This window comes from Eutrema salsugineum, unplaced genomic scaffold (assembly GCF_000478725.1).
Source record: "Eutrema salsugineum unplaced genomic scaffold, Eutsalg1_0 scaffold_8, whole genome shotgun sequence".
NCBI classification, from domain to species: domain Eukaryota; kingdom Viridiplantae; phylum Streptophyta; class Magnoliopsida; order Brassicales; family Brassicaceae; genus Eutrema; species Eutrema salsugineum.
This window is the reverse complement of record NW_006256414.1, coordinates 3,523,139-3,535,855: the sequence shown is the minus strand read 5'-3', so window position 1 is coordinate 3,535,855 and position 12,717 is coordinate 3,523,139. Positions and strand designations below refer to the sequence as shown.

The 12,717-nt window shown below is 30.6% G+C and overlaps 1 protein-coding gene across 1 annotated transcript; it reads left to right on the top strand.

The window, feature by feature from the left end:
• Positions 1-1,597: 1,597 nt before the first annotated feature.
• On the top strand, positions 1,598-1,950 carry LOC18010076 (defensin-like protein 250). The gene has a single exon (XM_006392022.2). The coding sequence runs from the start codon at positions 1,618-1,620 to the stop codon at positions 1,906-1,908; it is 291 nt and encodes a 96-aa protein (XP_006392084.1). The 5' UTR covers positions 1,598-1,617; the 3' UTR covers positions 1,909-1,950.
• The last annotated feature ends 10,767 nt before the right edge of the window (positions 1,951-12,717 follow it).

The window sequence follows — 12,717 nt, the reverse complement described above, 5'->3', positions numbered from 1 at the left end:
GATCTTCGCAAAATGAAGAGACAACGTGTGTTGTGGGCCTTGTGGCACAGAAAAGTGACTTTTAGTTCTCTGACGATGTTATGTTAAGGAGCTTTCTTTACCTTGTTTGGTGTAATAGCAAAATGATATTCTGGTTCGTTTGAGGCCCATATATTCATAGAGTCTATTCTGATAAATCGTGTACATTTAAAAAATGTGGACATGTTTCAAACAAAAAAAAAACCAAATGGTTGACAGAAAAAATCTAAATGAAAACATTTTGAAAAGCAAGAAGGAAACCTTATCATATGATATAAATTTGGGAAGTTCAATATATTTTAACGTGACATGTGTTAGGATTATAACTCACCAGATTTGTACATATATTTAAAATTAACCAGATTTTTACATATATCAATTTTATATAAGATTTAAGCAATTGTTTCATCGTAAGAGATTTTTTAAACCCAACCCCTTCTTTCTCCGACCCCATGAATCAAGACTGAATCTGGACTAAAAAACTAAAAAAATAATAAATTTATGGAAAAAATAATAGCATTCATAAATCTTCTCCAAATTGATCTTCTCCTTTATGATTTTTTTTTTTGACAGCCTTTTCCCTTATGATTAAAATCATAAATCAAAAACCAATAGTTCAACTGGTAAAGATCTCAGGTAAAACGTAGTTGCTGGTTCAAGTAACTCTTGGAACGAAACTAATATTACATGCTATGGTTTCGAGTTTTGGGTAGTTACGTGCTTTGGTCCAGAACCTCCTAATAATAAAAAAAAATCATAAGTAAGAACTAAAAATTATGAAGAATATGTCTAAAAAAATAGAGCCTAGCTAGGAAGAAACTGGGTCAAAATTGGGGCAGCCCCATACAATTCTCTCTGAAAATAGATTGTAGTGGATCTGTCTATAGGTAAACATTCGGGTATTCAAAATAATTGAATTTTAAAAAATTTGGTTAAAGTTTTTAATGTAATTAGATTTTTTCTCTGGTTGAAAAAATCTTAAATTATATAATTAGGAATGAGTAAATCTTTTTTTTTTTAATAAACTTTTGGTTAGTCTGAATGTTTGTATGGTTTTTATATTTTGGTTTTTGGCTTGTAGTTTTTGGTTTTTGGTTTTAAGATTTAAGATTTTGTGTTTTTATTTTTTGATTTTTCTGTAAATTTGTAAAATTTGCACACAAAAAATGAACAATCTGGACAACAAATGGAAAAAAATTCAAGAAATAGAGATTCTAGTTTTTATGTAGAAAAAGAAAAATCTATGAAAAATCTAATTTCCTTAAAAAATTAAGGAATCACTTTGACCAAAATCTTGATTGGATCATCAATTGGTTTTCTGTGAAATAAAAATCAAAAACTATTTCAAAAACCACAAACATTCAAGGCAAAACATTACTAGATTTTCCAAAAACAATTGGTGCAAAATTATGTATGGTCAAACGTACATGTGTGTATTATTAGTTAGTGTATATACACCTATATCATAAATGTGTACATATTATAAATATGTAAAGTAGCTGTGCTTATTTGGAGAAGTCACAACAACATACATATATGAGCAAAAGAATTTAGAAAAAAAAAATACAAAAGCAAAAAAAAAAAAAAAAAAAAAGAGAGATGAAGTTGGCTGCAATTTTATCGGTTTCGTGCGTATTATTTTCCCTTCTCCCAAGCCTAACCGTCGCGGAGATAAGACCGTGGTGCCAATCGAGACAACAAACATTTGATGGTTTATGCCAAAAGAATATCATCACACAATGCTATAATGAGTTAGTAAAAACATTTGAGGGTTCACTGGGACAGCTTGGTCCGATTGAAACCGGTTGCTCTTGCTTTTCTCTACCCCAGAACAAGCATCTATGTAGTTGTCCTTTTATTCCTTGCCCTCCTCCACTTAAAAATGAGTGATTGTTGTAATTTTCCTATTTATAAATATTTAATAATAATGATTTAATATAACATATTCAAATCTGTGTATCAACATTTCCCCACATCGCAAAACAAGGTTATATAAAGAAAAAAGAAAAAGACACAAGCGTTTATCAATACATACTTGTGTCAACCAATAATGAAATAATAGTCTGGATTATAGTACTTTTTGGCATCATTTACAAACCATTTTCAACGACAGATTTGAATTATTGGTGAATTAACGGAAATAAGAATAAGAAAAAATATTTTTTTTCATTTTCTATGCAAAATCTCTCTTCTGATTAATTTTTTTCTGTTTCAACTTCAAGAGAAAACTGTTTTTATGTCTCAGCCATAAACAAAGAATAAAAAGTAATAATTTAGAGAAATTAAAGCTATAAAAAATACATCCCACATAATTTTAAATAGCCAGAATGAATTTAACTATTTTAAAATTAGTTTATTATCAGAGATTTAAGGACTGAAATATAATTCTAAGAAAATGATACTCTTTCCCTTTTAAATTAATAACAATCAATTGAAACAATTGAATTTTTACTTGTCAATGGTGTTTTAGTTAAAATGTGTGAAAAATCCAAAATTAGTTATTTAAAATGAAGGAGAAAATTATTTGTATAAGAAGGTGTTTAAATGCATTATATTTACTAGTTTTAAAACTTTTAGTCTATTTGAGATAATTATTAATGTATAACCATTGCTTAAAAATAGCTTACCATAAAACACGGATTCTCTTTTAGTGTCAACATTATAATTGGATTTCCCAAAGAGAAACAAAAAGTGCAATATTGTGTTCGGTCAACGTAATTGTATATATATATATATATATCTAGCTATATATATATATCTAGCTATATATATATATCTAGCTATATATCATATATGTGTAGAATATAAGTTCTTGTTCGGAAAACAAAATAAAATCACAAATTCTAAACAACGTATAAGCTATAAGAAAAAATATGAAGTTGGTTGCAGTTTTGTTGGTTTCTTGTGTCTTAATCTCCCTTCTGCCAAGCCAAACCGTTGCGGAGATGTTGATATGTGAATATCGACAAGGGACAAAACAGTAATTTAGATCGGAAGCTCGGTTTTATTAGATTGAATCAAGTGAAATACAACTGAGTTCGGTTATTTCAATAGGCAATAACGAACTAAGACTTAATGCGACTAAGAAGCTGTCGTAATGAGTTCTCAATCTTTAAGTCTTCTTGGGAATAACTTGTGTTCTCTGATGTCGATTCGTCTCCCTTTATATATATCTCATAAGTCATAAGTCGGTCTTCAAGCACGCCTTAGACGATATGGGACCGAGAGGAGTTTCCTTTTCTCTCGGTTCCTTTCCTTTTCTCTCCGAAGTTTCCTTTTTCCCTCAGGAAACTTTCCTGTTTCGGCCGAGCTCAAGGAAACCTTCCATTCCTTTGAGATGTTTCCCACCGACCTCGGCCTAATGGGCTATCTTCGGCCCATCTTCGCTCGGCCCATCTTCTCTCGGTACATCCCTTCGTAAACCGGGCTTACGGTTCGCCGATCTCAATTTGTACCGGAGAAAACCAAGGTGCGGTTTTCACCTCCAACAGGAGATAAGACCATGGTGCCCATCAAAGAAACAAATATTTGGTGGTTCATGCAAAAAAGATTTTACACAATGCTTTGATGATTTAAAAGCAACATGGGGTGATACTGGAGATCTTGGTCCAACCGATTGTACTTGCACTGATCAACCTCAAGATAAGCATCTCTGTTACTGTCGTTTTTTGCCTTGTCCTGGTCAAGTACTCTAATTAAAGATTCCTAAGCCTTGTTGTTCTCAGATTACCCATATATTTTCAATAATAATGGTTTAATACTAACATACTAGTCTATAACCAAGATTATAACCAAGATTATAACCAATACCGTGGCACCACTATCCATTGAGGGAAATTAGTTTGGGTATGGTCGGTATTCAAATCATTGGTCAAATTTCTCTAAATCCAGCTGAGGTTTTTTTTATCTTTCCATACGTATCAAAACTGCATTTTCTTGCGTCTCCAGCTAGAAAGAAAAAGGAGAAAATGACATATTTCCCCCTCTGAAATTTCATATAGTAACAAATCTACACGAAATTTCGACCTTGCAATATATCTCCCTTTTAGGAAAGTTGTAAACCTATTTCTCTCCAATTCAAAAGTTCTAAACATATATAGCCATGAAATTAAAGTTCATAACTAATAAACACCAAGACACTTTTTCCAAGGCGCCGTTGTCTATGTTTTCACCGATCCCTTCTCTGCCGGCGACTCACGTTTCCTCTTCCGTTTCTCTTATGTCGGGCGTCAACCCTTCTTCTTCTCGGTTTGAGTCGAGCTTTTCTCCGGCCTCTGGCCGTGAGAAACGGTTCGGCGAAAGCTTTTTCTCTTCACTGTGCTCTCATCTTTGCATCTTACCCGTGCTTTTTTCGATGGATCTGCCACCGTCTCTTGCCGTCTCTCACCAAGCTCGCCGTCTCTCACCATCTTGCAATGTCTCTCGCCTTTCCCCTCCATCTCGAGCCGTCTCTCGCTGTCTTCCACCGAATCTGAACACCTTTCACCGTCTCTCACCACCTCCCATTGCTGTTTCCGTTGCTGCAAAACTTCCATTGGAGCTACTGATTCCGTCAGATCGACCTTGCGATGTCGTCTCTCTGTTTTTGTTTTTGAGCCTTGTTAATCAGGCTCCAGTTTCAAAGCAGCCTACACTACTCTGTGCCTCTCCTCCGTCAGATCTGAACTGTCGCAGGTGAACTCCTCTCTCCTCCCCGCACTGCCATTGCTTACCCTCGGGTTCTTATATCTAACGTGGTACATTGGTGAACCTTTCCATGACTTGTCTTATTTATTTGATTTCTCTTTTAAGGTTTTTAAACTGACAATATTGTCATAATTGGTCTGAGAGAAAGGAACATTTCACTATTTGGAAGGCAATTGATGAGAGTGATGGATTTGCTTTTACAAAAGAGTCCATAGAACAGATCTGTAAGATCTTGTTCGTTTGTCATTTATATTTCACCTCTGACGATATTCAGTGTCAATACACGATGAATGTAGTGATTATCATTTATATAGTAGAGTAGAGCCTTCTTGCTTACTATGTAGGATCACATAACTCCAGTGTGTGACAAATTTATAATTTGAAATTGCATGTTTGACTTTCTAACCATTTTTGATAATTTATAAATATGGTCTCTGAAATTCAGTTTTACAAATTCTAATATATCAATTTAAAATTTTAGTTGGTTGCGACCGAGTACCTCATATCCAAGTAAATATATATATAACAGGTCATTTGAGTTGTGTATAATAAAAGTCCAAATGTGATCAAACTGAACCGATTGGATGAATCCATTGACATAGACCATATAGTTTTTTTATGCAGTTATTTTTTTTTTATCCCTTTATACACATTCAATTTTTTTGTTAATATCTATGCATTCGATTTCTTATAAGTAGCTTTTAAAAAAGTTCTAGTCGATGAAAATTACAAATTATATAGCGGAGTTTAATATTTTTTTAAATATAATATATATATATATATATATATATATCATATATATTATAAGCAAAGTAAAATTTTGAGTTAAAGCTCTCTCATTTAATTTTAGGGTGGCTAATTACCCTTTATCCCTTCTTATATTTTTAAAATTAATTTAATAATAAAATTATTAAAAATTGTAAATTAATTAAAAAATATTAAAAATCGTAATTAAATAAATATATTAAAAATCGTAATTAAATAAAATATGAAAAATCGTAAATTAATAAAAAAAACTGTTAAAAATCGAAATTTAATCAAAAACATTTAAATTTAATAAAAATTATTAAAAATCGAAATTTAATAAAAAATATTTAAAATAGAAAATAACGAAAATTTAAAAATTAGAATTTAATCAAAAAAACATTTAGAATCATATATAATATATGCAAAGTAAATTTTTCGCTATAAGGTCTCTCATTCTATCTAGGTAACTAATTACCCTTTATTCGTTAATAAAATCTTTTTAGTTCCCCTTTATTCGTTAATCGTATTATCTGTTGAGCGAGATTATCTGAAAAAAAAATGTACATGTGATGTGGGAAATCCTAGCTTAAGTTGAGAGCAATATATAAATATATTACTTTTTTAAATGTATCTTAAGCTCAATTGTGGTTTGGTTTCTACATTGGTCGGCTTTTTGTTGTATTGTTTACCGTCTTTATTTTTTATAAATCAATTTTTTGTTTTTTTTTTATTGTTTTTTCCGTTTTTTAGTACCAGTAGTAGTGTTCCTCGATTATATGTTGTTGTTTTGTGTTGTCAGTTATTCTTCCTTACTTAACGTGATTAAAACCATGTCAACATATCATAAATCATCTTCATTGTCTAATGAACATGTTTTAAGTCTTTTGTTTTTTTTTTGCTTGTTTTAAATACGGCTTTCTGAATTCTGTTTATTTTTGAAATAATGTAAGAGATGCCAAATACTCTAGCAGGACGCTGAGGAAAAAACCAAAAAAGCAAACAGAAAAAGGGAAAAAGGGAAAACGAAGTAGAAAAAGAAGAGTAAAAGATAAACTGAAACAAATAGAAGAACATAGAGTTGACGAAAACGTAAAAAAATGAGGAAAAAATGAACAAAAAGTCCTAGACCATGAAAGATAAGATCAAGATGGGTAACACAAAATAGTGAAAAAGAAAAATGATAAGGAGATGAAGAACTCAAAGTTGAAGAAGAAATCTGAAAGAAAAAGAAGAACAAAAATGGTAGATGAAGAAAATAAAGTATAAGAAGATGACAACCCGACGATGAAAAAGAAAATAAAAAAGAAGAAAGTAAAGATGCGAAAAGGACAAACAAAAATTAGAAAGAAAAAAAAGTTTGGATAGGACAAAAAGGACCAAGAAGAAGTAAAAAACAGAAGATAAAAACGGCTAATAAAACCAAAAGAAGAATAGTAGAAGATGTTGAAGAATAAGAATTTAGAGAATACAAAGACAATAAACTAAAACAAAGAAGAAGGGGCAGACAAATAAAACAAAAAAATCAACAGAAAAAAACGAAGAAAAAACCGAATGAAAAAAAATCAAGAAGTCAAAGAAGATTAATACAATACATAAGAAGAAATAGTCAAAAACAATGAAAGATAAGAAGGAAAAACAAAGAATAGAAAAGCTAAAAAATAAAGAAAAATGAGAAGAATAAGAAAACAACGATAATGTGAACAAAAAATAATCCGGTGAACAAGTAAGATAAAAAAAAATACTCGGATTGGTCGAAGACGATGAACAAAAAAAAAATTAAACGACCAATTGGAGAAGAAAAAAGATAATCAGAAGAAGAAGTAATAAAGAAAACCAGTAGATAGTAGAGGAATGGAAAGAAAAGAATAATAAAATGGAAGAAAACTAGAAGATGAAGAAGACAAAGTAGAAAAAGGTAAATATGATGAAAAAACGAAGACAAATCAGATGAATAAGAAGTAAACAAAAAAAGATGAAGAAAATATAGAAGAACAATTTGAAAACAAATAACGATAAAAAAGACCTAAAAATATAAGGAAAAAACTAAAAAAGAGAAAATATAAACCATTTGAGGAGTAAAAAGACAGATAAGACAAAGATCTTTAAAATATGATGAAGAATTTAGAGAGAGGAAGAATAATTGGAAGAAGAGGAATAAGAATCTGTTGAAGGAGAAAATAAAATAAAATAGAAGACAAAGTAGAAGAAGAATAAGATAGGGAAGAGAAAAAATTGGATGAAAACCTTAAAAGATGAGGAAGTGGAGAAAGTAGAAGAATATGAAGATGAGTTAAAAGCCGAAAAACACCAAAAGAATAGAAAGTCGATGATAACGAAGAAGACGATGGCAATGAAAAAAGAAAAGAAAAAAAGAAGAAGAAAGAGAATAATAAAACATTGAAGAAGAAAAAGAAAGGAAATAAAACCTGGAAGAGAAGAAAATTAAAAGATGTATGAGACAAAAAAGGAAAAGATGTGGAGAAGAAGAAGAAAACGTGAAAAAGAAAAATCAGCAGAATAAAAAGTAAAAAAAAAAACATAGAAAATGAAGAAGAAAAAAACAAAAAAAACAAAAAAAGAAGAAGAAAATGATAGAGAAAAAAAATTAAAAGATAAAAAGAGAAAAATATGAATTATTCATATTAATCTTATTTTAGTTTGTGTTTATTGATTTCATACACTTATTAGTATTGATTTTAAAGTTTTTAATGTTAGACAATGATTACTTTTATAGGTTAGCTTTATTTTAATTTTGTATGTATCAAAAAATTTTGATCTAATTATTTTTGATTTATGACATAAAATTTTATTTTAGGTTTTAATGAAACTTTCGGTCCGCGCAAGTCGCGGGCTAAACACCTAGTTTTATAACAAAACGTAACATCAATTTTAGAGTTGTAAGATACACAAAACCCAAAAAAAAACAAGTATGGAGATTTAAAGCAGAAAAAAGTTTAAGAAATACAAATTCCACAACAACTGTCTCAATATATTTGGGTGCTATATAAAACTTTACTTGTCATCAAAGATCATAGAATAGACCTCTTGCTTCAACTGATCCAGCCACGATTAATCGTCATATACCCGCCACCAAGGCCTCTTCCTGTTCTTGCTAATACCAGTGAGGTCGTAGTCATAATGCATCATGGCCTTCCCATCTCTATACGATTATTTAAGTAGACATTTTAATAATTAAATATTAATTTTTAAGATATTATATAGTATGCCATTACAAATATAAAAATATAATTGAAATAGAAAAAAACATAACTGTCTTTAAAATTTTTGAATCAAATATGAAAAGTATATGTTTTCCATTTATATGGTCCGAGACTACATCTTTGATAGGAAGTGATGGTTTTGCTCAGAATTTTGAGTCGTACATATTTTTTATTTTAAATTTCAGTTTTATAAAATTTTAAAATCGGTTTGATTGACAATAGAATGAAGCATTAAACCACAATAATTTAAAGTGGTTTGTTTTAAGTTATTTTAACATATCATCAGATAAGAACCTATCAAAAATGACATGTCATTAAAAATGGGATTAAAAAGTCTTTTTGCAGCTGAAACTCATTCTGGGAATGACACATAAGTAAAATATTCTAAAACTCGTAGTGGAGCCGTCACCTAAGCAAATCACTATACAAATAAGCGACATTCTATTAGTTAGAGATGGTTTCCTTGTTTTTTTAACGACATTCCATCAGTTAGATATGTAGATTCTATTTTTTATATACTTTTTTGTTAGATTTTTTTTTTAATTTTGGTTTTATAAAATTTTAGAAATAGTTTGATTTGACAGCTAAATTAAGCATTAAATCATAATAATTTAGAGCGATTTATTTTTAGTTATTTTTAATACATCATCACATAAGAACCAATAAAAAAATACATACGTAATAGCTCAATGAGGTAAAAATATCTTTTTGCAGCCAAAAGTCATTCTGGCGATGTCACGTAAGCGAAATACTATGAAATTCGCTGTGAACACTATGAAACTCGCTGTAAACACGACACATCAGCAAATCACTACACAAATAAGTATATAGATTCACATCTAAGTATCAAAGACCGAGATTAAAACTATATATAAAAAAGCTTATAATATGTAATTGTGAAATAAGTTTTGACTGCAATTTAGACCGACATTTGACTTTTGAAGTCGTTTCTGTCTGAATTCGTGACCTACTTTACTTTTTCAAAGAGAACTTTTTCTGAATTTCATTTTTGAAGTCGTTTCTGTCTATTTATTAAAAAGTAAATTTAGACTGAAGCTAACTACTTTACTTATTTATTAATTTTCATTAAAAATAAAATATTCCTTTTTACTAAATAATTAATTAAAAATATTAAGTTTATATTACTCCAATATGATAGATGTTTTAAAAAGGAATTGTTTCAAAATATTAAATATTCTCATATTAGAAATATAATTTTTAATTTACTGAATAATATTTGATAGATAATTTGATCATTTTTTATAATTGGTCAATTATTTGAATTGCATTTAATTACAATATTAAATGATTTTTTTTGATATCTATCATAATATCTCTGTAGATACTTGTGGCTCTCAAGCTCTGACATTTTATACGTTTCCAGACAATACTCCGACCATCTCTTCACTTTCTCTCCATAGCGGTTTCTAAACCGTGGAGTATTTCGACCAACAAACTGTTCTTTTACTTCTATTTTCACCGCAAAAAGCCTATCACCACTCAAAAGCCCGAGTCGATTTCATCTTTTTAAGAAACGCTCGGGCGACTTTCCTTCACTTGTTTTTCGATCTCTTTCTGCTCTCCGACTAAGCACTTAATGATCTTTTTGGTTGTTTTATGATTTGAGCATTAGAGAGTTTTTGGAAAACACACCTCTATCATGTTTTCCAGGCTTTCACGTATTTGCAAGAGATTTGCCCCTGTTGAGGACTAAAAATCCCCTAAACAATTTGGCGTTAAAAAAAGGGGGCAACACTCACCTGTAAGAATGACTGAGACAAGACACGACCAAGAGAGTATGTCATGACGAGGAAAGACGAAAATAGCTCTCCAGAGAACAACACCTTGGAGTGGGCAGAAGAAAAAAACATCTGCTGGACTGAAGAGCCTACCACATTGTTCTCGGGGTGTCAGGAGATAGGAGAGACATCTTTGGTTCCCCCGCCTCCGCCAAACGTCCACTCATGGAGGAAAATGCTCAACTCAAGGAGAAGGTAGACAAGTTCTCTCGACAGCTGGTCTTAGTGGAATCCATGCAAAAGGTGCCATCGAACCCGAAAGTCCAGAGACCCCAATGATATAAATATTACATAATTATCATAATACAATAATGATAATAATGATAGTACATGAAAAGCTCTTAATTTTACAGTCAATGATATAAATATTGGTCTTTTTATAATACAATACGTCGACAAAAAAAATTTACAATACAATTTGAATCTTAATAGGCCTGAGACGTCTCTACAACTCTGTTACTGTCTTAGTATTTTTATTGGTGTTAGTGTTACTGTAATGATTTAAGTTTCTTCAAGTAGAGTATTATGACTATATACCAAAACATATTATGAAAATTAATTCCCTCTGAAAAGTACAGTTCAATTGATACTGTTAACTGAGAAATTTCAAATAAACTCCTAATGCATTTATCTTTTTATCTCCCCTCTCTCTATAGCGTGGGTCCAAATAGAAGGAAAAAGTGTCAGAGAAATTTTATGTCTCTCTCATATGCAACCATTTGCAGTTTTTGATATATAATAGATAAAAGAGAAAACGACAGCGAAAGAGAAAGAGAAAATCTATGACTGAAACAATTTCTTAGGGGAAATCGCCTCTAATTAAATTTCACTCTATAATTCGAAAGTGATATCTTTGTTGTTTATATGTTGATCATTTTGATTCCGGCTTTCTCTATTTCGTTTTTAAACTCATACGGTCTCCATTTTGGTGTGTTCTTCCATTTTTGTTGAATTGGTATCTCGATTTTTCTTTTTTTCTCTTTCTCGGGTTATCTCAAAAAATTGCAGATGCTCTCTTATATGTTATATCACTAACTAGTATGTTAACATATTAACAATAATATTGCTACCAAATATTGGATAACACACAAACAAACACTATCTATTATTGTTAACATCTTAATAAATATCTGATATTTTTGATTGCACGTTAACAAGTATCATATATTTTATTGCACTATAGTAACATACTATGTTAACATGTTACAATATTTAAATATTATTGTTAACAAGTAGAGATATTAACATAAATCATTGGTAACAAGTAAAGATGTTGACATATATCATTGTTAACATGTAACAATAAACATCGTTAACATGTTAACTTGTATTACATATTGTTGTTAACATAATCCAGACAAACGATAACACTCATATGTAGTTATCGGATATATATACATTAAAGTTAGCAAACGATGACAATAGTAATGGACTGTTATGTCATCATCTACCACATAATATTTGGATACACCATATCTTATGGCAAGTGACATGTGTCATTATCTAGGAGATAGTTATCAAGGCTATCTCTGGCTCCAACTGACGAGCATTAAATGCTGCTGTCGGTTAATTCCTTTTTTTGGCAGTTACAAGTTTAGTGATGTCAACTGGGTGTAGAGGTAATAACATAAAGTTTTGGTGATGTGGCACATACCACTTAATTTCTAATTATCTTTTGGTATACACTCTGTTAAGCAGTCAATTTTTGGTATATACCAAAATGATCCTTTCAAATACTGGTTAGTGGTTTTTTTTATAAAAAAACCTTTAGATTTCAAATATTCTTTTATTAAATTAAATTAAATTAAATTGAATCTTAGATATCGTAGCTGTCTGTGGTGGAAACCACCAATATGTACTATATAAAAAGAGAAGGAGGGCTCTCCAGGGTCGACACGTCAGCCCTCCTGATTGGCCAATTTTATTTAAAAAATTCCAACTCAGCTTCTACATGAGAGAATTAAAAAAAAAAAAATTCAATACCTATGGTCACAAACTTACAACAAACAAATTTACGGAATGCTTGAGAGTACCACCTTCTTCCTTTGCTTTGAACTTCAAAATTTTCACTCATTGGTTTTTCCTTTCGTTCCGATTTAGATTAGATTTCTACCCAAATGGAAACCGTACCTCCTCCACTTCCCGACCTACCTCCCAGAAAGAGCTGCCGGGATCTCTCCCGCAGCTTGCCCTAGATGATATTAGCCCCAGATCTCCCAAAAGAGAAGACGATACATAAATGGTGG

Coding starts and splice junctions, on each gene's coding strand:
- LOC18010076 (XM_006392022.2), top strand. CDS start 1,618: ATGAAGTTGGCTGCAATTTTATCGGTTTCGTGCGTATTATTTTCCCTT.